Source organism: Lepidochelys olivacea, assembly GCF_965140295.1.
Source record: "Lepidochelys olivacea isolate rLepOli2 genome assembly, chromosome: 8".
Lineage (NCBI taxonomy): Eukaryota > Metazoa > Chordata > Testudines > Cheloniidae > Lepidochelys > Lepidochelys olivacea.
In genome coordinates, this window is record NC_140418.1 from 37024521 (window position 1) to 37046728 (window position 22208).

A 22208-nucleotide genomic window follows, 5' to 3' on the forward strand; every position below is an offset into this window, starting at 1 on the left:
CACGCAGACCTACTCCTCAGTTCCCCACTGGTTGTTCAAACCTCATTGTGCAAGCCAGAGCCATGGGGCTCCGTAACCCCTCAGCTCTCCAGCCCTCCACCCCTAACCGTGCAGATGGGAATGTGCGGGGCTGCGTCCCACCTCGTGCGTTCTCCCACATTCAAGTCAGCTCTTGAGAGCTGGGGTAGGGAACAAATCCAGAACGTGCAATGCTGTGGAGCAGGGAGAATTTTGCCCACACCCCTGGAGTAACTCCACTGAATCCTCTGGGCTGACACCCAAGATCAATCTGGCCTTTGGGTTTTCCATCCAGCTCTTTCCCTTTCAGCACTCTCTGCAGTTGCAGGGCCAAGAGGGATCTGCAGAAAACTCAGGGACTGTGGGATTTTATAGCCCCTTAACGTGACACACACACACACACATCCAACTCTGCAGAGTGACTTCCTTTTGGAGCTGTTCTTAGGAAGGAGGAGGGGGGAAGCTCCAGCCAATCCCTTGATCTATAAATAACCTCAGCTTAGCAACTGGACCCAACTAAACAGTCATGTAATCATGCAAATGATGCCACAGCACGCAGCAAAGCAGGAGACACCAGCTCAAGTCTGGGCTTGGGTTCCCTCCCCCCACCCCAGGCCTGGGTGTGGAAAGGAATTAGCAGAGGCTGCAGAGCTAGCATGCAGGCTCCATGGAGGCCCATAGCTCCCTGTCAGGCGGATTGTGCATCAGGTTAATGAGGGAGCCACTTGCCCATTCTCCAAGCTGAAGGCAAAGTGCCACCTGGCAAATGTGGGGGAAATGCCAGGGCTGAAAGGGGCAGGGCAAGGCACCCTGGCCTGAGCAGGGTGGCTGCTGTGACATGTTTTGGCTGAAGGCCAGGATGTATTAGGACATCTGTAATGATTAGGGCCCCTGGCAGCTTCCCTCCATAGATCTCAAAAGCTATTTCTTAATTAAAGCACACGCAGCACCCCTGAGGCCAGAAGGTCCTATTATCCCCATTTTAGAGATGCTTTAACTGTGGAATTACACGATTTGCCTACGATCGTATTTTGTCAGTGGAAGAGCTGGGAATGGAGAACGGGAGATGTCGCCCACACTCCTGCTCTAACCGCTGTCCCACGCTGCTCTCTATACATGCATATCTTTAAAGCACTGGGTCTTTTCGCATTCGTCATCTTTTTCTGGATTCTCCATATCTACCTTCTTACCATGGATATAGGGCTCGATTGCATTTGCCCTACTGGGCCTGGTTTTCAGACCCTAGGGAGACATGTAGAAATGTGAGCACAAATTTGTGCCTGATTTGTACCTGTACTAGTGTAGGCACCTGCATGGATCTGGATTTGCGGGAACACACAGCCAGGCAGACATCTCCACTACATGGACAGCCCATGGGCTGTGAAAACTGGGCCCACAAAGGCTGCCGTGAAACTAGTGTTACCAGCGCTCACAATTGCAAATTTAGTATTTTTCTTCAAACCCAAGCTCCTGGAGTCATGTGAATAAGGGACAATCCCAGCTTTCATTTTAAAAAATAAGTGTTGCTAGCCCTCGTGGTAGCAAAGAAAAGCTTGAAAATGTGACTCAAAAGTTTTAAATCCAGCAGGCAAAGAAAAAGACCCTTCCCCCTTTTTATTATTTTCTAAAAGTCTCATGATTTTAAATCAATTTTTGTGGGCCTGACTCACGATTTCTGAATGTTGGGTTGGTACCAATGTGAAACCATGGCCTGGATCCCTCCCCATGCGCCATGCAACAGGAGCAGGTGACTGCAGAGGACTGGCCCCACCTCCCGGGGCAGGACTGATGCCCTTGCACAACAACAGGGAAGAGTGGTGGTTGGTTAACGTTAATCAGCTGGAGCATGGCCTGGAGTGAGCACAGATGAGGCTGTTCACAAGCATCCAGGGCTTGGTTCAGGGCTTGCTTACTGCCTCTCGGGGCTTGGCCACTGCCATGGTGCAGAGCACAGATCACCATTCCAGTTAGTCAGGAGAAGCATTTTCCCTCAGGTGCAACATTGCACAATGGCCAGGGGGAGGGGAGTGAGGGTTCCCTTTGCTCTGAAGCATCCTGTGTTGACCATTGCTGGAGACCTAGTGGAGAACCGTCTGGGCCAGTAATCTGACCTGCCCAGCCCAGCCCAGCCCACCCCACCCCAATGTTGCCCAAAGCACTTTTTGCCCATTAGTAAGTGCAGTGCAGGGTGCTAGCCCTGTAATGTACAATCTGACCTCTTGCACTCCCCGTGCAGCCCACGAACTCCCAGCGAGGCTGGGTCGTGTTTCCCTTGGGAGTGAACCCTTGGTGGGTTTGCCTGGTCTCCACCGTGCCTGCCGTTCTGGTCATCATCCTCATCTTCATGGACCAGCAAATCACCGCTGTCATCCTCAACCGCAAAGAATACAGGCTCCAGGTCAGTGAGGGGCAGGCCAGCCAGGGCATGGCGGGAGGCTGGTGGTGCTGGGGAACTGGGTATAGTGGGAGCCTGGCAGTGCCAGGCAGGCCGGCCTGGGCATGGTGGGAGGCTGGCAGTGCTGAGGATCTGGGTGTAGTGGGAGGCTGGCAGTGCCGGGCAGGCCGGCCCGGGCATGGTGGGAGGCTGGCAGTGCTGATGATCTGGGTACAGTGGGAGGCTGGCAGTGCAGGGCAGGATGGCCTAGGGATGGCGGGAGGCTGGCAGTCCTGGGGATTTGGGCATGGCGGGAGGCTGGTAGTGCTGAGGATCTGGGTATAGGGGGAGGCTGGCAGTTCGGGGCAAGATGGCCCAGGCATAGTGGGAGGCTGGCAGTGTGGGGCAGGATGGCCTGGGGATGGCAGGAGGCTGGCAGTATGGGCAGGCTGGCCTGGGCATGGCGGGTGGCTGGCAGCATGGGGCAGGCCAACCTGGGGATGGGAGGATGGGCTGTTTTAGAGGGAATCACACAGGCTTGTGCAGCTGCCCTGTTCAACACCTTGTGGGTTTCCTTTATTCCAAGGAAACCATCATGTCTGCCCAGAAATTGGGAGCCGGTAGGTTAAATCCCATCTGTTCTAGGGGCTCTGAGGGGCGGGGCTAAAGTTGCCAACTTTCTAATTACACAAACCCAAACACCCTTTCCCTGCCCCCTTCCCCGCCCCGTCCCAAGGTCCCGACCCTTGTCTAGCCCTTTCTCCGAGGCTCCGCACCCCACTCACTCCATCCCCCCTCCCTCTGTTGCTTGCTCTTCCCCAACCCTCACTTGCTCATTTTCACGAGGCTGGTGCAGGGGGTTGGGGTCCAGGAAGGGGTGAGGGTGTCAGCTGGGGGTGTGGGCTCTGAGGTGGGGCTGCGGATGAGGAGTTTTGGGTGAAGGAGGGGGCTCCTGGCTGTGGGCTGGGGCCGAGGGCTTCAGAGTGTGGGAGGGGGCTCCAGGCTGAGGCAGGGGTTTGCAGTGTGGGAAGGGGTATGGGCTCTGGGCTGGGGGTGCAAGCTCTGGGGTGGGGCCAGAAATGAGGGATTCAGGGTGCGGGAGGGAGATCTGCGCTGGGGAAGGAGGCTGAGGTGCAGGAGTGGGTGAGGGCTCCGGCTGGGGGTGTGAGCTCTGGGGTGGGGTCAGGAATGAGGGATTTGCGGTGCTGGAGGGGGCTCCAGGCTGGGGCCGAGGGGTTAGGCATACAGGAGAGGGTTCCAAGCTGGAGCAGGTGGTTGGGGTGTGGGAGGGGTTTCAGGGTGTGGGCTCCGGGCGGCGCTCACCTCGGGTGGCTCCCTGGAAGTGGTGACATGTCCCTTGGCCCCTACACAGAGGCATGGCCAGATGGCTCTCCGCACTGCCTCTGCCCACAGGAATTGCCCCCGCAGCTCCCATTGGCCGCCGTTCTCGGCCAACGGGAACTGCAGAGTCAGCGTTCAGGGAGGGGCGGGGCAGCGCACGGAGCCCCTGTGGCTGCCCCTAAATGTAGGAGCCAAGGGGAGCTGTGTGGAGCCGGGTAGGGAGCCTGCCAGTCTCACGCCAACTGGACTTTTAACGGCCTGGTCAGCAGTGCTGATGGGAGCCGCTAGGGTCCCTTTTCAAACGGGCATTCCAGTAGAAAACCAGACACCTCATTTCCCTACGTGGGGTTCCCTGCAGGCTCTGATCTGGAACCTTGCCCTAATGCATGGAGGGCAGGGCTGGGGAGGCATTGGGTGCAGGGCCCCTGCTCTAGGCTAGTCTCCCAAGCATTGGTGTCCAATGCAGTGTGAAGGGCTGGATTGTCATGGGGTCACCATCCCTGGTTAAAGCATATCAGACAGGAAAGGCTGATCATGCCAGCTGTCCATGTTAACAGGAGATGCAGCTTGCTGGCATTGTGTAGTGAGGCACAGTGAGGTCTGTCTCTGAATGGAGTTCTGCTCCAGTGAGCCAGGCCCCAGAAGGGGGATGAGTGCCTGCGGAGCTGGGGAGGGGCATGTTGCAGCTGCTCCCCAGCCCAGTTTCTATCAGCGTGAAGAATCAGGACTAATGCAAAACCAAATCCAAACTGGAGGCTGTCTGTGGGCTGGTGAAGGGCTCTTCCTGGGGAGTGCTGGGCCCCGCATGCGTGTCCCTGCATTTGGGGTCATGGGGACATTTGAAAACAAAGGTATTATTTAAAATCAATGCACTGGGAGGGGGGCCGCTTTCTTCCCCTTCCCCTTCCCCTTCCCCTTCCCCTTCCCCTTCCCCTTCCCCTTCTCAGAAGGGAGGGAGCCAGGAATTCTCCCAGCTAATTGCCTGGCAGAGGCTCTCAGCCACTCAGGGACTGATCCTGTGAAGAGCTGAGAGCCTCTGGCAAGGTGCTGAGTACCCTCAGTTGGCCCTGAAGTCACTGGGAGATGAGGGCACTCAGCACTTCCCAAGATTAAGCCCTTAGCTTGGGCCACGACAAAGCCCCTAAATCCACAGGGGCCTCTAAACACAGTGCTCTCCGCATGACATCCCTCTGAGCCCTGGGACCCCTGGCAAAGCAAGGGCCAGCTCCTCCCATCACCCAGGGAAACAAGGGCTTCCCCAGAGCCTTTCATGCTAGGATCTCAGCCCGTTTCTCCAACGCCAGGCAGCATTGTCAGCTCCATTTTACAGCTGGGAAAAGTGAGGCCCAGAGAGACTAGTGACTTGCCCAGAGTTACACGGTGAATCAGTCAGGACTAAATGCCCAGTCTCCTTTCTCCCAGTGTCTTGATCTAACCACTAGGCCACACTGCCTCCCTTCAGCCGATGCCAGCAAGGGACCTTTCCTTTGTGCTCCTCCCCTAGTCTCCCTGGCTCAGCTGCCTGTCTGTCCCTAGCATCCTGTGGCATCATTTGCCACAGGCACTGACGTCCCAGCTGCACGTACTAGCAGGAATCTCTCTGGATGAGAGAGTGCAGCTTTCTCTCTGACACTGCCATGCCGCTTGGCCCCTGGCTGTCAGGGCGCCTTACCCAGGGCTGGGCCCTGCTGGCACTTGTTTTTCTCATGAGGCGTACTGAGGTTTTCCCTAACCTGCTTGCACAGGCACAAACTCAGAGCCAAGGATGAAGCCTTCTCCAATCACCAGACCTGGGAACACACCTGGTTTTGTTCGGCTGAGCTGGGATTGTGACTGATCCAATTGCTCTTGCTGTGCTTGTTCACCTCCCTGATGCATATCAGCTGCCCTCCGAAGGCATCTCCTAAGAGTTACCAGCAGGAAGATACCCAGTCTCCTTCCTCCCTGGAGCAAACCCCTGCACCAGCTGTTGTGTTAGTCTGACTTCCCTGCCTGCTTCTGAAGGCTGGATAGAAATGGCCAGCTTAGCTTAGAGAAGGAGAAATGAGCTGCAGTGCTAGAGCTAGGTGCAAGCAGCCCTTAGTAAACAAGCCCTGCTGCATTCGGCAGGAAGCCTCCAGAGGCCATGGTTCAGGCTAGACTCACCCCCTAGAGCCAGATGAATGGTGGCAGAAACGGATTTGGGAATAACTTGGCAGAAAAAACACTGTGCTCAGTTCCCTGTGATTCCTGGGGTCAGAGCGTAGTGTTGTTCTTTGGGGATGTCTCCATGTGGATTCCGTTCTACACTGTGCACGTGCTTCGTGCATGTGAGACTGGAGTCTGAATAGCAGTGTCTCTTGGGGCGCACCTGTGCTGCACATGTCCTCCCACCCCCTGCCAGCTGACAGAATACCATCACCATCCTTCAGTTCCCGCTTACAGCCCATGGCAGCAAGATGGAACCAAACCTGCGGCCCCTTCACGCTCGTTTGTCGCACAGTGACTTAGGGTTCATTCCCTTAGAATGACATTCTTTTCTTTTCTTCCTCAAACTTTTGGGTTTTTTTTAAATTCCTATTATTGTTTTGCCCCACCCCCCCACACCGCACTACCACCTTATATGGTGGACTTAAAGTCTGCCAGTCCTGGGATGGTCCCATTCCTGGCCCTGCCAGGCAGAACTGCTGTTTATTTTGTTTAGGCGAGAGCCCCCCGCACCTGACCATGGCTCTATCTGCTGGTCCTTCTTGCCAAGAAGGAGAAACACCCAGGAGACATGAGACTAAAATCTTTTCTTCTGGAGCAGTCTAGGAGGGGCACTTTGGACCCAGCAGAACTAACATCCAGCTCCAAGTCAGGCCCTTTCACTTCAAAATCCACGTCATCAGTGCCCCTGTCAGCCAGGCTGTGACTCCTAAAGCCAGCACCAGTGTTTATACCCCCGCCTTGAGGTGGAAGCCCTTCAGATTCTAATCTCAGACCAGACAGGGAGCACCCACATACTTCCAGTAACAACCTGCTGATTATTCTCCAAGAAAGGAACCCAGGTTCTCTCAAAGGAAACGACCTGCTTACAGACTTTTTACAGGCTCAAGACTGGTTTGTGGTTCTCGAACTCCAGGATGCAAATTTCTGTATCAGGATCCATCTGACCCATAAAAAGGTCACGTTTCACAGTAGGGCCCAACCACTATCAATACCATGTCGTTAACAGCGAGAGTCTTCACAAAATGCTTGGCTGTGGTGGCCACAGATGTAAGGAGACAAGGCGTTCTTGTCTATCCATATCTAGATGATTGGCTGATCAAAGGCAGGTCTCATCAGGATGTTACCACAACCCTAAACATAGATTTTGACCTGTTCAGAGAGTTGGACATGATAGTAAACTACAAAAAGTAATCACTCAACCCTTCACAGGGGATAGAGTTCATAGGCGCTCTCATCTATTCAAATTGGCAAAGGCCTATCTTCCAGAAGAAAGATTTCAGTCTATATAGGCAATATCCAACATCAAGTTACATCCGTCAATTACACTGAGAAGCTGTCTCAAACTTTTAGGCCACATGTCATTTTTTACAGGTGACACCACTAGCCCAACTTCACCTATCCCTGTTACAGGACTGGCTGAGATCAGTGTGTCCCTATGAGACATCAAATGGACATGCATATCATGATCCCAGCTCATATCTTGCCTTTGCTAGGATGATGGACAGACTCACAGAATGTGTGAAGAAGAGTACCATACTCCGCCTCTCCTCCTCCAAAGACACTGATCAGAGACACATCGGAAACAGGGTGGGGTGCTCACTGGAACCATCTCCAAATACAGGGAATGTGGTTGCAGCAAGAGATGGGACTGCATATAAACCTCTTGGAACGCAGGACAATCAGGTTAACCTGCAAAGCGTTCCTGCCAGCCTTAAGGAATTCCAGCACACAGAACCCAACAGACAGCACATTTGCAATATATTATCTAAACAAGAGGGAAGTTGCCCATTCCTCACCCCTGTGCCAAGAGGCACTCAACCTATGGACTTGGTGTTGACTTCCTAAGATAACTCCAATTGCTCTTATCTCCCACCAGCCAACAGCAAATTGGGGACAGATTGTCTGCTGAGACAATCATGGTCTCTGAAAAGCACCATCCTCAGACTGAGATTTCACCAGTGGGGAAATTCCACCAAAGAAAACATGATGTGTCCAGTCTTTTGCTCCAGAGTAGGCATGAGCCCAGGTGGCGTGCAAGACACTGAATCCAGGTGTCATGTATGCATTTCAACCCCTCCCTCTGATACCCAGGGGGATAGGGAAAATCAGTCATGATGCAGCTACACCAATCCTGATTGGCCGAGGCAGTTCTGGCTGATAACTCGCCTCTGAATGTCAACTCGGCCTCCAAAGGCACTTCCAGATGGTCCAGACATAATATCACAAAGATGAGATCAAATTCTTCACCCAGACCCAAACTAATTACACCTGATGGCCCAGATGCTGGCTGGCAAAGTGCTACTGACTGTTCCCTACAGGTATGAGAAGTCCTACTGCACAGCAGGAAGCCCTCCACAAGGAAAACCTGCTCCTCAAAGTGGAGAAGGCTTTCAGTTTGGGCAGCCCAGCACAAACTTGATGCATTGGAGACCCCTGCTCCCAAGATGTTTGATTATGTCCTGCACCTGAAATTTTCTGGACTCTCATTCAGTTCAATGAAGGTCCATTTCGCAGTGATTTTGCCATGCCGTCCTCTCTTCCAGTGAAGCCCAGTATTCTCCCATCCTGCTGTTTCTAGGTTTTTGAAAGGGTTGCTTCACACTTATTCACCAATCAGAGAGCTCCAGCTTACCTGGGATCTCCATATTGTCCTTTCCGCCCCATATTTGAGCCTTTTTCTGAAAGCTCTCTACACTACCATATTCTCAGGAAGGCCATAACATTAGCATGTGAGCCCTGAGCTCTTGTCGCTCACCCAACTTCCACACATTCCACAGAGATATGGTGGTGGTGAGCCCTCATCCCAAATTTATTCCCAAAGATGGCTTGGACTTTGAGTTAGCTCAATCTATTCATTTTCCTTCCCACACCCAAGCCCCGCTGCTTCCTCGGAGAGAAAAAACTTCAGACCTTGGATGTCTCAAGGGCTTTGCTATATTGCCTGGATAGGCCGAAGGGCTTTGTCCTGTCTCCCCTGTTGTGCTTCTGAAGCCATTTCTTCCAAGAGAGTGTCTACGTGGATCACCCAGTGCAATTCAGTCTGCTCTCACATGATCGAGGGGATATTCCTCTGGATATCAAAGCTCATTCACCAGAGCTTAGGCTGCCTCTTCTGTGAATTTCAGCAACATCCCCATACCTGAGATCTTCAAGGCAGCCATGCAGAGGCATCCCCCCTCACTTTCATTAAACATGATGGCCCTCAGCGTGGCTGCGAGATAGGAAGGCAGTTTTGGGAGGGCCACTGGGACTCCTCAACACCACCTTCTAGATGAGGTCTGCTTGCTAGTCCCCCAAAGTGGGATTCACACAGACAAGCAGTCGAAAATGAGGGAACAGTTATTTACGTGGCGGTAAGTGTGTTTCATTGAGATGTTCTGTCTGTGTGAATCCCACGAAACCTTCCATTCCCTGCTTGTTTCTTTACCTGGAAGGCTGAGTTAGAGAGGGAGGAGAGGGATGGTTGCAGTTGATCTGCCCTTGGGTGGGCAGGGCATGAGGACGTGCAAGATGCAGGTTCAGCCCAGCAGACTTTACTGTTCCAAGATTCCAATCTCTTGTGCAGGAGGCACATGTGGGATCCACACAGATAAAACATCCCAAAGAAGCACAGTTACCATGAGGTGTGTAATTATTCTTTATCCTCGAGGAGTCAGGCTGCTGCTGGGTAGCTGTGAAAATGTTACAAAATCCCTGATTTTAGCATGAATGATTTTTCGTCTGTAAATTTGTAGTGGAGAGCACATTATGTGTGATTCATTATCCCCCTGTTCAGTACATCCAGGCAGGATCAGGGAAAAAATGTGACTTAAGCAACCAACCCCACCCCACTAATATAGTGACTAGAGCAAAGGAGGTGAACAGTTTCTGAACAATCCATGCTTTATGGATGATTGTTCCACAGCAAATCCTACTGAAGAATGAATACATTTGCATTATATTGGGATTTGATCACAGATGACAGGCTAACCAGAAAGAGGACTAGGTACATAAATAGACCATATCAGCTCAAGTCTCTGCAGTGACTATGGTCATCGCTCTAGAATGCTAGTATTTTTATTTAAAAGCCCTTGTAGTTTTCAGACAGATCAATGAACAGAAACAAAAATGAACCAGAAACCATGTAGAGAAATAGACCATCCATGAATAGTCCCAACAGACAGTGTTAATAGCGGCTACCTTGTTGTGTAGAGACACTGGTCACTGGAATGTAGGGTACACATGCACGCTGACTGGATTAGAGATTGGAACTCATCCTACACCTCAAGCCAATCAGGAACTAACAGGATCCTGACTGTACACATTTTCTTTTGTTTTCGTTGAATTACTGAGAGCCAGCTGGCTTGGGGGTGGGGGGACGGATTGTTTAATTATTTCCCTGTAGGTTATTAACTTTTTTTTTCCAAACATGTATCAAGGGATCATTGTCCACTAGACAGCAAGCTGATTGCCTAATTGGTTGGTAATGCTTGAGGGGCCGGATTTTTAAAGTATTTAGGCACCTAAAGATGTGAATTCTAGTGGGATTTGCAAAACCCCTGGGGCACCTGACTCCCAGCAATTTCCACCAGCAAAAATGAGACCCTTCCCACTTGACCATCCCATGGTTAAAAGCATGGGGATAGGCCTGGCTGTGTGAGCTGAAGTTAAGAGCTGCAGGCTGTGTCAGCCCAAGGGAGGAAGTAAATCCCAGAGTCAAGGGTGCTTCACTGAGAATGTCCTACCCCCAGCCTCTAGCTAGGGAGCCCAACTCCTCTGCAGTGGCAATGCAGGAGGTGATCTCTGTTGGCTGATGGAACTTCCATTTGGTATAATGTACCCATAGGGTCAAATTCTGGCCCTTGGCTACATTCACAGAGCTCCTGCTACAGCCAGTAGGATCCATTAGAAACAAGATTTAACCCTTGATTCCCCATTCCCTGCAGGCTGCTGCGTCTCTGAGCACTGATGTGTCTCTCATTCCAGAAAGGGGCAGGTTTTCACCTGGATTTATTCTGTGTTTCCCTTCTGATGATCCTCACATCTGTGACGGGCCTCCCGTGGTATGTGTCTGCCACTGTCATCTCCCTAGCCCACATGGACAGCCTGAAAAAGGAGAGTACAACTTCTGCACCAGGAGAGCAGCCCAAGTTCCTGGGAATCAGGTATTGTTTCCCCCTCCCATTACACAAAACCACCTTGAAAATTCCAGCTGGCATGCTCTCCAAGGGCCAGGCTGACCCTAGAATTCCAGTGCTGAGTTGTGGTGAACTCTGTGGTGAATATTACTCGTAGAAATCACTGAACAACTAAGGGAAAATGTGTCCCGCTGATGATCTGGTGCTGGAATTGCTCTCGGAATTGTCTTCCCAGTCAACCTGACTCCATGCCTCGGAGTGCAGGGTGCTATGGAAGTGAGGAAAGAAGCTCCCCTTCCCCAGGTCCTCACTGCACAGTTGGCCAGCTGCATTACGAGGGAATTTTGCATTCCCCTAAAGCACCAGGTACCAGCCACTGCTGGAGGTTGGGATTTTGGAACAGATGTATGGCTGATGTATAGAAAACCAGTGAATGGATGGGCACGCAATCAGATCCATCTGTCTGTCTAATTAGACAGTCAACTGAGAGTTTTGTGTTCACTAGAATGGTCTGTAGATGTTCTCTACTCACTGGGCAGAGCTACATACTGTGCTACAAGAGCAAGTACTAAGTATGCATGGATTTTTTATTACTGGTTTTCACACCATGTTAAGGCATAGCTATCCATGCAATGAGGCCATCGTATAGGGTGCTTGTAACCCCATACAATTCCTGAACAGTCAGTTATCACTGTGCTGCAGGAGCCAATGACAGGGAAAAGTCTAGGGTGATGGCAGAAGTTTTTTCCTTCACTCTTTGACATCACTTCTCCTTTTGCAATGCCTGGTTTGACTCTGAGGTAGAGAAGTGAAGGCTGGTGCTTCAGAGCACCTGGTTCAGAGAAGAACAGCAAAGCAAACCAGGGGCTTCTGCACAGGTCCTTCTCAGATGATGCCTGCAGCTCCATTTGGAACACCTGTGTGCAGTTCCTTGATTTGTTCACATTCAGGTGATCCCTAGAGGCAAAGCGGAAATGGAGCATTAGCAGAGGCTTAGGGGATACTACAGGCAGGGCTACTTGCAGCTGGGGCATCTTCGTATGGCGCTGGAGCAGTGCACTGGCTGTTCTGCTCTGTATCCCTGGCTATAGATTGGGCCGCGTAAGAAGAGCTGTGGTTCAAACATGAAATACAAAGTGTCTCTAACAGCAGGAGTGTTTGTCTGCAGGGAGCAGAGACTGACTGGCCTGGTGGTCTTTATCCTCACCGGAGTGTCGGTTTTTTTGGCCCCGGTTCTCAAGGTAATAAAGCGTTTTTGGTTTACATCATTATTACAGAAGTGGGAAAAGACTGGACTATCAGCACAGAGCCCACAGCAATGGATGCATCAGAAATTCTGATAGTCCTTCTCAGTTAATTTTCACTCATCTAAGCCCAAGAAAATACCATTCACCATCCCATATTGTAATGGATGACCTGCATTCCTCCATCATCTTCCAGCAACAGCTCCTCCTCCAATTCACCCCCTCCTGTGCCAGCTTCACCTCCTATCTTCCATATGCAGGCCAAAGACCTCCCTCCACTGTCGCCATTCCGATGCTTATCGAGAGACCACAGCATGGTCACATTTTACCCTCCTCATACAGTCCCCATACAGTCCCTACTCTATACTGTTCCACTTCATACTGCTCCACTACGGTATGTCTAAACTTGGAGTGGGAGGTGTAAATTCCAGCTTGAGGAGACATACCCACGCTAGCTCTGATCGAGCCAATGTACTCAGATGGAAGCATAGCCATGGCAGAGCAAGCAGTGGGAGGAACTAGCCATCCTATGTACATGCCTGCCCAAAATGCTAGTCATATACTTGGCGCGTCTAGCTCTTCCCGGTGTTTGCACTGGCAGGGCTATACTAATCTGGCTGGAATTTATAGCTTCAGCTCAAACCACAAACGTACCCTATAATACACCACACAGTATGAGTGCAACCTCAAGGCGACAGAACCAGAACAAGGGCAAGTCTTGCCCAACCATCCTCCCTCTACGAAGACCGCTGCCACATAATGAGCTTTTCTCCCTCTGATGTGGGACTGGGATCCAAGTCTCTGCATCCAAGCAGATCTCCACCCTGACCCTTTCCATTGGCCAAATAATATCTGTAGTCTACAGTGTACCTCTTTTTCCAAACCAAACTAGACAGCATCTGCATCTGAAGGATAGTGCGAGAGTAACAAAACCTTAGTGATCTTACCTCTGATTTGTCATCAGATGGACAGTTCAGGGTATAGTGGGGTATGGGGGCAGAGTTAAGGGTGTTTGTGGAACCTTTTTTCAGAATTTCCTGACTTTCAAATATTTGTGCTTTGAAAACATTCTCTTGCAGCAGAATTTCCTGGTTTTCAAACATTTGGATTTTGATACCCACAACTTTCTAGCAAGTTGTTTTCTGCAGTAGCTAATCTGTCTTTACCACCATAATGCTATCTTAACCAAGTGTGCTGCGTAGGAATATATCCAAAGTTCAAATCCTGATACCTTAAGCAATAACCATAAAACTAAACTGCTGTGTCTGAAATGAAACAACCAAACGGGCCGGCCATACTTGAAGACTGACCTTATGGAAGATGATTAAATTCCATAAGTTTTTGTAAGGAAAGCTACATCTGACTCTGCTGATGCTTCTCACTTGATTTCTCCAGTATATCCCTATGCCTGTGCTGTATGGTGTCTTTCTGTACATGGGTGTGGCCGCTCTTAACAGTATCCAGGTGAGTACAGATCCACAGAGGTCAATCACCTTGACATTTCTGCTCCAGTTTCTCAATGTTCTCAATGTGTGGGTTGAATTCAGGGGATGTAACATTTTTGCTCAGTTCCAGCTCTAGCCATATGTTGTGGCATGGGGGCTTATTTATAAATTTGTTAATGTTTGCGGGGGAGGGAGACATCACAAATGTGTTGTGCAGGTCATCCCAAACAAAGGCTGATAGACCCCCCCATCCCACCACCCCATGTATTGTCTAGGTATCCCATCTGTTACAGAAAACCTATTGTAGAGAGTTTGAACACACACATTGATTAGGACAATTTTCTGTGTCTTCTCACCAATAAAGGTGGGTGTTTTGGGGTACACAGCAAAAAAAAAATCCCACAGCAGCGAATCTCAGAGTCTGGGTCAACTGACTCGGACACACGCTACGGGGCTAAAAATAGCCGTGTTAGATGTTTGGGCTGGAGCCCGGGCTCTGAGACCCAGCGAAGGGAGATGGGTCTGAGAGCCCTGTGTCCAGCCTGTGCAAGAAACATCTTCACTACTATCTGTAGCCCCGTAGCACGAGCCCCACGAGCCTGGGTCAGTTGATCCAGGTTCTGAGACTTGCTGCTGTGGGTTTGAGTTTTTTTGTTTTGCAGCGTAGACGTCTCCTTAGTTACGGTGAGTCTGTGACTCCTACTGTTCAGGGCCCATTGACCTGGAATACAAAATAAAAGTGTCACAATGTCACCAAAAATGTTTGGTATCTCAGGGCCTGTTAGGCTAAGAAGAGGGGCCCATTCCTAGTGCTACCGAGCTCTCATTTCTAGCATGGTTGTACGCAGGGTAACAGAGCATACAGCTGGGACTTACTTAAGCATAGAAAAGCTGTTCCTGGTGCAGGGCTGGTTTTTGCCTTTCCTGGGCCCTAGGGTGGTGTGATTTTGAAGGGGAAATTCCACATTTGGAGGGAGAGGAGGGAAAATGTCTGGGGCAGGTTGACAAAAGGAGGCTGGTTGGAGCTGCATCAGGCACTGACTGGAACATTAGAAAGAGTCCCATAGAGCTCGATTAGGGAGCAGAGTGCAGGCAAGGCATTCAAAGGTGTATGCTAAAGAAATGTATCCCAAGATGCTGCCATTTATCACAGATAGGCATCACGCACTAGGATGGGTAGAGGGGTGTGAATGGGGATGGATGGATAGATTTTATCACTTAGATAGAGGAAAGGAGATATTAAAAGAGCCATGTAATAAACTGCATTTATATTACACCTTTAAATGCCTCAACTGCCCTACTGCCAATATTCCAACCCTCTGGACAATTTCAAACTGCTATGGGGTTTTTTTTGTTTGTTTGTTTCTGTAGAAAAACGTCCTGCCCCAGAGATCTCTCTTTCTTTCCCTAAATGGGGCATTTTCCCCAAAAATGACCCCACCTTGAGGCATGGGATAGGAAATATCCATCCCGAACCTGTGCCAGGTTGGAAGCCTGGCATTCTGCAAACTGTTAGTGCTAGAAGCTGGAGGTTTATCTGATTGGAAAGGGGAGGTTCCCAGCTTTCTAACGGGGGACGCAGCACAGAGGGGTCTGAGATATCAGTCCTTGAAATCACAACAATTATAGAAAAGCTATTTTAGGCCAGGTTTAGAAGCGTCTAACATTCCCCTTGTTTGTAGGCAGCCAGCTCCCACTGTAGGACCACTGGATTCACAGTACAAATAAAATAAAACACCCTCTCTAAAACACTCCAAAAATAGCTGGTCTGTAGCACATGTGGCAGATGCAGAATCCGTGGCGGGGTGGGGGTGGCAGAAAGGGTTTATTGGCTCTGGTTTGGCATGACCTGCCTAACTCACTTGTGGTTTCAGCATCCTGGTCTCATGCCAATAAAACTGTTCTGCCCCTATGCCCCACTGGGTATTCCCTGTTAGCGGTGGGTCTGTTGAAGGCTCGTATGTTACAACAAAGCTATTGGAGAAAGGCCTTAGAGAGTCCTTTACAAAATGGCCTGTCCTAGCCCTCGTTTGTCTGTCACAACTCTAAAGAGAGCTTTGGCCCGGCCAGCATCTAAACTGATCCCAGTGCCTGGTCTCAGTGCTACCGCGCTGGAGGGGCTGTGCTGGAGCCAAGAAGCTGCCAGCAGAAGCACTCTAGAAAAACAGTGCCAGTGTGGAGGAGCTGGTGCCAGGGTGCTTTGCTTTTAGCTGGGACTCTCTGTTTCCAGGGTCTTTTCATTTTGCTCTTAGCCCAATGGGGCAGTTGCTGTAATGATTAACCCCTCTGTGCTCACTGAACTGAGGGCTGAAGTAACAGGAGCCAGCTCTGTGAGAGGGTATGGTTAGAGGTGACTGGCGAAGGATGAGACAAGTCAGGTTTGAGCCCTTTTCTGCATCATTGTGATGAATAATAAGGCCTCAGAGAAGCGGCCAGGGGAGGGGTAAGGGTTTTGGCTGGAGGAGATTTTTAGTTTAGTTTTGCTTTTTTTAATATTACCTGAAAAGCATTGGGGATATTATCTCCTGTCTTTCCTGGTTTTGCTGGAGAACTCCTTGGATAGCTCAGTGCTGTGGTCTCGGAGCTTTCTCAGCCCTTCACTGAAAGGGCAGGGTGTTCAGTATCTTTAAGAAAAAGAGAGAGAGAAAGAGAGAGAGAGAGAGAGCTTCTTGCCTAAGGGTTTGAGTCAAGTGTTAACAAAACCAAGCAAAAATAGCGTGTAAACCGTCTGAATAAAAATCCTTTCCTCTCTCGATCACTCCGGGTTCACCTCCACGCTCTCTGCGACTTCAGAACCCTGCCAGTTCTCCAGGCAGCCATGAAGCCTTCCCGGAACAACATGGTTGATAAGACCTCGATTTCTAATGGAAATATAAACAGTGGGAGTCCTTTTTTCTTTACGATAAAACCCTTCCAGGCACAATCCCATTTCCCCCCTTTGGCTAGCTCTGTGGTTCAGGAGAGCCTGCCTCTCTGTTTCTGTCTCTCTCTCTCACACACACACATGCAGAGCTGAAAGTTAATCAGAGCTGCTGCAAGTGAGTGAAATTGAGAGAGGGAGAAAGAGAGAGAGAGAGAGAGAAGAAGAATTGTGTCCTGTGATGTGTGCTTCTGACTGTTGGATGGAACTCCTACTAGACTGCCAGGAGCTGAAGATTGCAGTATGTCCAGTGTTACCAGCTCTCATGATTTTATTGCAAGTCTTGTGATAGTTGGTGTTTTTTGTAAAGCCCCAACTCCTGAAGGCATGTAATTAAGAGAGAATCTGTTTTAGTTAAAAAAAAATCAACCCCTCTTCCTTGCAGAGAAACTTGAAATCATGACCCAGGTTAGGGCTGGCAGCACCGCATGTTGTTGGAAAGATTTTCCCCAGGCAGGTTTCCAATCTGAGCTTGCTGTAGGACTTCAGAGGCGTTTATGGCATGTAAATCAGCCTAGCAGAATTTTCCTAAAGTGTTCCCTCTTAGTATAGGGAATGTCTGTGGGACTACTTTACCCAGAATCCTTAGCAGGAAGTTGGGGTTGGTGTTTGGAGTGTGAAAAGCAAAGCCTGGCAGATTGCAATCTGCAGACCTCAGGGTCTTAGACTCTCCTTACCAGAAATAAATCCCCCAGATGAGTCCTGGGAACCTGAGTGTCCTGTCTCATTGCTGGGCCAGCAGCTCACTCATTTGGCACTTTGTGACCTGTTCGCCCTTGTTCCATTTCAGTTCATGGACAGAATCCAGCTCCTTCTGATGCCCACCAAACACCAGCCTGACTTCATGTACCTTCGCCACGTGCCCCTGCGCCGAGTGCACCTCTTCACCCTCATTCAGATGCTCTGCCTGGCTGCACTGTGGATCCTCAAGTCAACCGTAGCTGCCATTATTTTCCCAGTGATGGTAGGATGCCCTCTTAGCCGGGCAGCAACAAGCTCACTGTGTCCTGCTAGACTGAGTGGCTTTCTCCCTATGTAGAAGGGGAGCACTTGTTGATCTGCCTCTCCCCCCCTGGTCCCACTTTGGTATGGCCCAGAAATAGCCAAGTCCCAGGCCTCGGACAGCCCTAGATCCTGACTCCTGGGCTTCCTCTCTCTCCCCTCCTATGAAGTGCTCACAATTCCCATTAGACAAGGCCTTCCAGGCTTGCTTGAGAGAATGGGCTGCCAAAGGGATCAGCTCCTACTCTCTACCCAAGGGTGTGAGAGACCTACAGTGTGCCTTGGCTTCCCAGACACACAGCCTGATGCCCTATGTTTAGGACTGCCCTTGATGAACATCTGGAAACTCCAGCTGCTGCAGGAACTTAGATGCCTCCCTATTGATTGGAGTGGGCTGTCCCTGTGCTCTGCAATGGTTCCTGTGCAGTCCAGGATCGCAGTGCTAACTGTCAATGGTGTGCCAGCTCTGGGACCGAGGCCCTGCTGGCTGTATGTTCGCACATGGCAGCTGAGGTTTGCTGGGGTGTCTCTGCTGTCTGAAGAGTGGGTTGGAGACTTTGATGATCTGGGAAGGTGGTAACCGGGCCTGGTTTGGAAAGCTTCAGACCTGAAAGGTAGAATCTCCATTGCTGGAGGTATTGAGGGCCTTTTCCTGCTCCTACTGAAGGTAGTGGAAGTGTTGTCACTGACTTCACTGATTGCAAGAATGGGATGGGCTCTCAAATGGGGGCCTGGAGTGAACTGACATAAGACTCAACCCTACATTGGCAGGGGATGTGATCCACTTCAGTAATAATACTTTGCACATATATAGCAGCTTGCATCCAAAGACCTCAAAAAATCCCCCACTTAAAGACTAATTTAGCCTTGCACCCCTCCAATGTATTATCCCCATATTACAGATTGGGAAACTTAGGCACAGAGCAGCACTGCGTCTTGCCCTAGGGCTCACAGCAAGTAAATGGTAAAGTCAGAATAGAACTCAGGAGTCCTGACTCCCACTCCCATGCTGTGACCACTGAATTACACTCCCTGGGGGTCACTAATTGTGCCTGTCCTTTGCATGATACTTACTTGAGCCTTTGGTTTGGCCCCAGCTCCTAGCGCTGGTGGGGATCCGGAAGGCGATGGAGTGCATCTTCTCCCGGCAGGACCTCAGCTGGCTGGATGACATCATGCCAGAAGATGACAGGAAAGAGGAAGAAGAAAAGCTGCAGAGGAGCCAGGAGAAGGAGGAGAGTGACAGCGAGGATGTAAGTGGGGCAAGAAAGAGCTGTTTGCCCCAAATGTCGTTACAGAGATACACAGACACACAGGGCAGGGAGGCATTCCCCTCGCTGCGGGCGAGAGCAGGGACTGGCCTCTCTCACCTTCTGGAGAAGTGCCATCGTGGGCATGCTGCCCCTTCTGCCTCAGCCCAGGCAGAGAGAGCTGATTGCCTGTCATGGGGGGCTCCATCAGGCCCAGCGAGACAGGCTGAGTGAACATACTTGCTGAGGAGGCAACAACAGTGTGGGGGGAAGAGAGGGAGAAGATGCTCCTTCCCCACTGGGGCTCCTTGGAGAGCAGTGAGCCTAATGTGTGGCTAAGGAGGGCTCCAGCACAGAGCGTCTGAGGGGCGGGAGGGACTTTGGATGGAGGCTGTAGGTCCCCCATGAGTGCCCACGAGGCTGCCTCGGTCCCATTCCAGCCTTGGGGTCCCACAGCTCACTTCTGTTAGGAACAGCGGATGCTGGCAGCTCTTTAGAGCTTCATTTTCTATTGGAAAGGCAGGCTGAGTATGGCAGGGCTTTGCTCTGGCTTGGCTGGGCTGGACAGACACAAATACTGCCACGAGGAACCCATTCACAGCCAGCAATATTGGGGGACTTCGGGAAGGGCTTCTCTGGAGCTGCTTCCTTTCCCTGGCTCCCATGCCCTTCCTGGGGCTGGAGTTACAATAGGAACAAGCAGCCAGGCCTTTCGCATCGCAGGGGATATGACAGACGGTAGCAAAGTGGCCAGCACAGACCTGCTACGAATGCCTGATGAAGCAGTAAATTATTTAGTGTGCTAGCACCAGATATGGGCAAGGCACCAGGCACCAGTACTCTCCTCATAGCTCTGAAAGGCTTTGGACGCAATCCCACAGGACATTCGCACAAGCAAACCAGGGAAATGTGATCTAGATGGAATTACTAGTAAGTGAGTGCAAAACTGGTTGAAAGACCGTAGTCAAAGAGTAGTTATCAATGGTTCACTGTCAAACTGGAAGGGTGTATCTAGTGGGGTCTCACAGGGCTTAGTCCTGGGTCCACTACTAGTCAATATTTTCATTAATGACTTGCATAATGGAGTGGAGAGTATGCTTATACTGGTGGATGACACCAAACTGGTAGGGGTTGCATGCACTTTGGGGGACAGGATTAGAATTCAAAACCACCTGGACAAATTGGAGAACTGATCTGAAATCAACAAGATGAAATTCAATAAAGATAACTGCAAAGTACTTCGCTTAGGAAGGAAAATAAAATGCACAACCACAAAATGGGGAATAACTGGCTAAGTGGTAGTACTGCTAAAAAGAATCTGGGGGTTACAGTGGATCACAAACTCAATATGGGTCAACAAAATTATGAGGTTGTGAAAAAGGCTAAAATCACATCAGGAGTGTCATGTGTAAGGCACAGGAGGTAACTATCCTGGTCTACTCGGCACTGGTGAGGCCTCAGCTGGAGTACTGTGTCCAGTTCTGGGCACCACACTTCAGGAGAGATGTGGACAAATTGGAAAGAGTCCAGAGAAGAGCAACAAAAATGAGACAAGGTTTAGAAAACCTGACTTGTAAGGAAAGGTTAAAAAAGCTGGACATGTTTCATCTTGAGAAAAGAAGACTGAAGAGGGACCTGATAACTGTCTTCACACATTTTAAGGGTTTTTCTAAAGAAGACGTTGATCAATGGTTCTCCATGTCCACTGAAGGTAGGAAAAGAAGCAAAGGGCTTAATCTGCAGCAAGGGAAATTCAGGTTAGATGTTAGGAAAAACTTTCCAACTCTTATGATGATTAAGCTCCGGAACAGGCTTCCAAGGGAGGTTGTGGCGTTTCCATCATTGGAAGCTTTTAAAAAAAAATTGGACAAACATCTGTCAAGGCTGGTCTAGGTTTATTTGGTGCTGCTGCAGCTCAGGGGCTGAACTTGATGACCTCTCAAGGTCCCTCCCAGCCCTACATTTCTGTGATTCTGTCCTAAGATCCTGAGGTGATCCTAGCCACTCAAGGGGTGGTGGAGGAGACTGCCATCAGTATCCATCAGCTGAGGAGCTCTGAGTGCTTTACTTCATGAAGCCTCCAAGCAGCCCATATCACAGAGAGGGGAAATAAGGCACAAAGATGATAAGTCCAACATTTTCAAAAGCAGCCTCTCCTCTTGGGAACCTCAATTTCTGGGCATCTATCTTGAGATGCCAGGGCCACCTCCTCAGAGGTGCTGAGCACACACAACTGCAGCTGCCGTCAGTGGGAGCCACAGAGTGCACCACTTCTGAGAAGATCAGGCCCTACGTGGCAGAAGGTGGGCACCCAAGACCAGAGGCCACTTTTGAGGCTAAGTGATCTCCTAAAGCCGAGGGCTGGACAGGTAGCGGATTTTTCCACTTGCCAGTGATTCCCAAAATCATAATCAGGGAGAAAACTAGTTTCAGGTCAAACCAAAACAATTATTTTTACCTTTCAGAAAGAAATTGTTTTGGGTTGAATCAAATATTTCATTTAGATTTTGAGCATTTTTTATGTTTAATTTTTTTATTAATAAAGTTAAAGGAAATCTTGAAATAGAAAGTCGTTTCCACTTGAAAAATCAAAACCGTTTGATTTTTTCTGATGTTTTTTGTTTGTTTGGGTTTTTTTAACCAAAACAATTTGGTGAAATCAACATGGATTCATAAAATGGGGCAGGATCCCCACATCTGCATTGTTCACTGAAAAAAAAACATTGGTCAAAGTATTTCACCCAGCTCTGGTGGATAGTTTAGGTAGGACTAGAACCCAAAATGCTCTGATCCCTGCTCTGGCCATATGTGCCATGCTCTAGAGTGAGTTAGTCGTACTTATGCCATAGGGAGGACTCACTGCCAAAGCCACAGTAAATACTATTGTAGCCTGTCTGAGCGAGGCTAAGCGGCAGGTAGCAATAGAGAAGCTCACTTAGACAGACAGCATGACTCTGAGTGGAGAATGCAGCTCTCTGCCATTGGAAGTGTTTGAATGACGCTCCACAGTCAGTGGACAAGCCAGTAACACCTGCCTTGGCCTCTGCTTCTTTCCTCCAGTCTGAATTCACATACCAGGAAAAAGGACCAGAAATCAACATCTCTGTGAATTAGAGGAATCCATCCTTGCAGATGGGACAAGGTGAAAGGTGAGGGACAGTAACTCATCTGGGCAGTGGTGAGCCAGCTGTGCTGTGTGTAGTCATAAGGAGCATGACCACCTGCAGCCTCCTGGGGATTTGCAGGCACTTAGCACCTCAGAACATCAGGCCCCAGGAAGACTGCAGGACCAGGATGGGTCACTCCT

The 22208-nt window shown here is 50.0% G+C and overlaps 1 protein-coding gene across 1 annotated transcript in view; it reads left to right on the plus strand.

The window, feature by feature from the left end:
* Positions 1-22208, plus strand: part of SLC4A9 (solute carrier family 4 member 9) — a 53112-nt gene that overhangs the window by 28928 nt on the left and 1976 nt on the right. Inside the window, exons 15-21 of the mRNA XM_084637440.1 lie at positions 2255-2416; positions 10889-11067; positions 12209-12281; positions 13680-13748; positions 17440-17613; positions 18749-18904; positions 21962-22050. Of these exons, the coding sequence (XP_084493566.1) occupies positions 2255-2416; positions 10889-11067; positions 12209-12281; positions 13680-13748; positions 17440-17613; positions 18749-18904; positions 21962-22015 (867 nt within the window). The 3' untranslated portion in view covers positions 22016-22050. The remainder of the gene's footprint in view (positions 1-2254; positions 2417-10888; positions 11068-12208; positions 12282-13679; positions 13749-17439; positions 17614-18748; positions 18905-21961; positions 22051-22208) is intronic.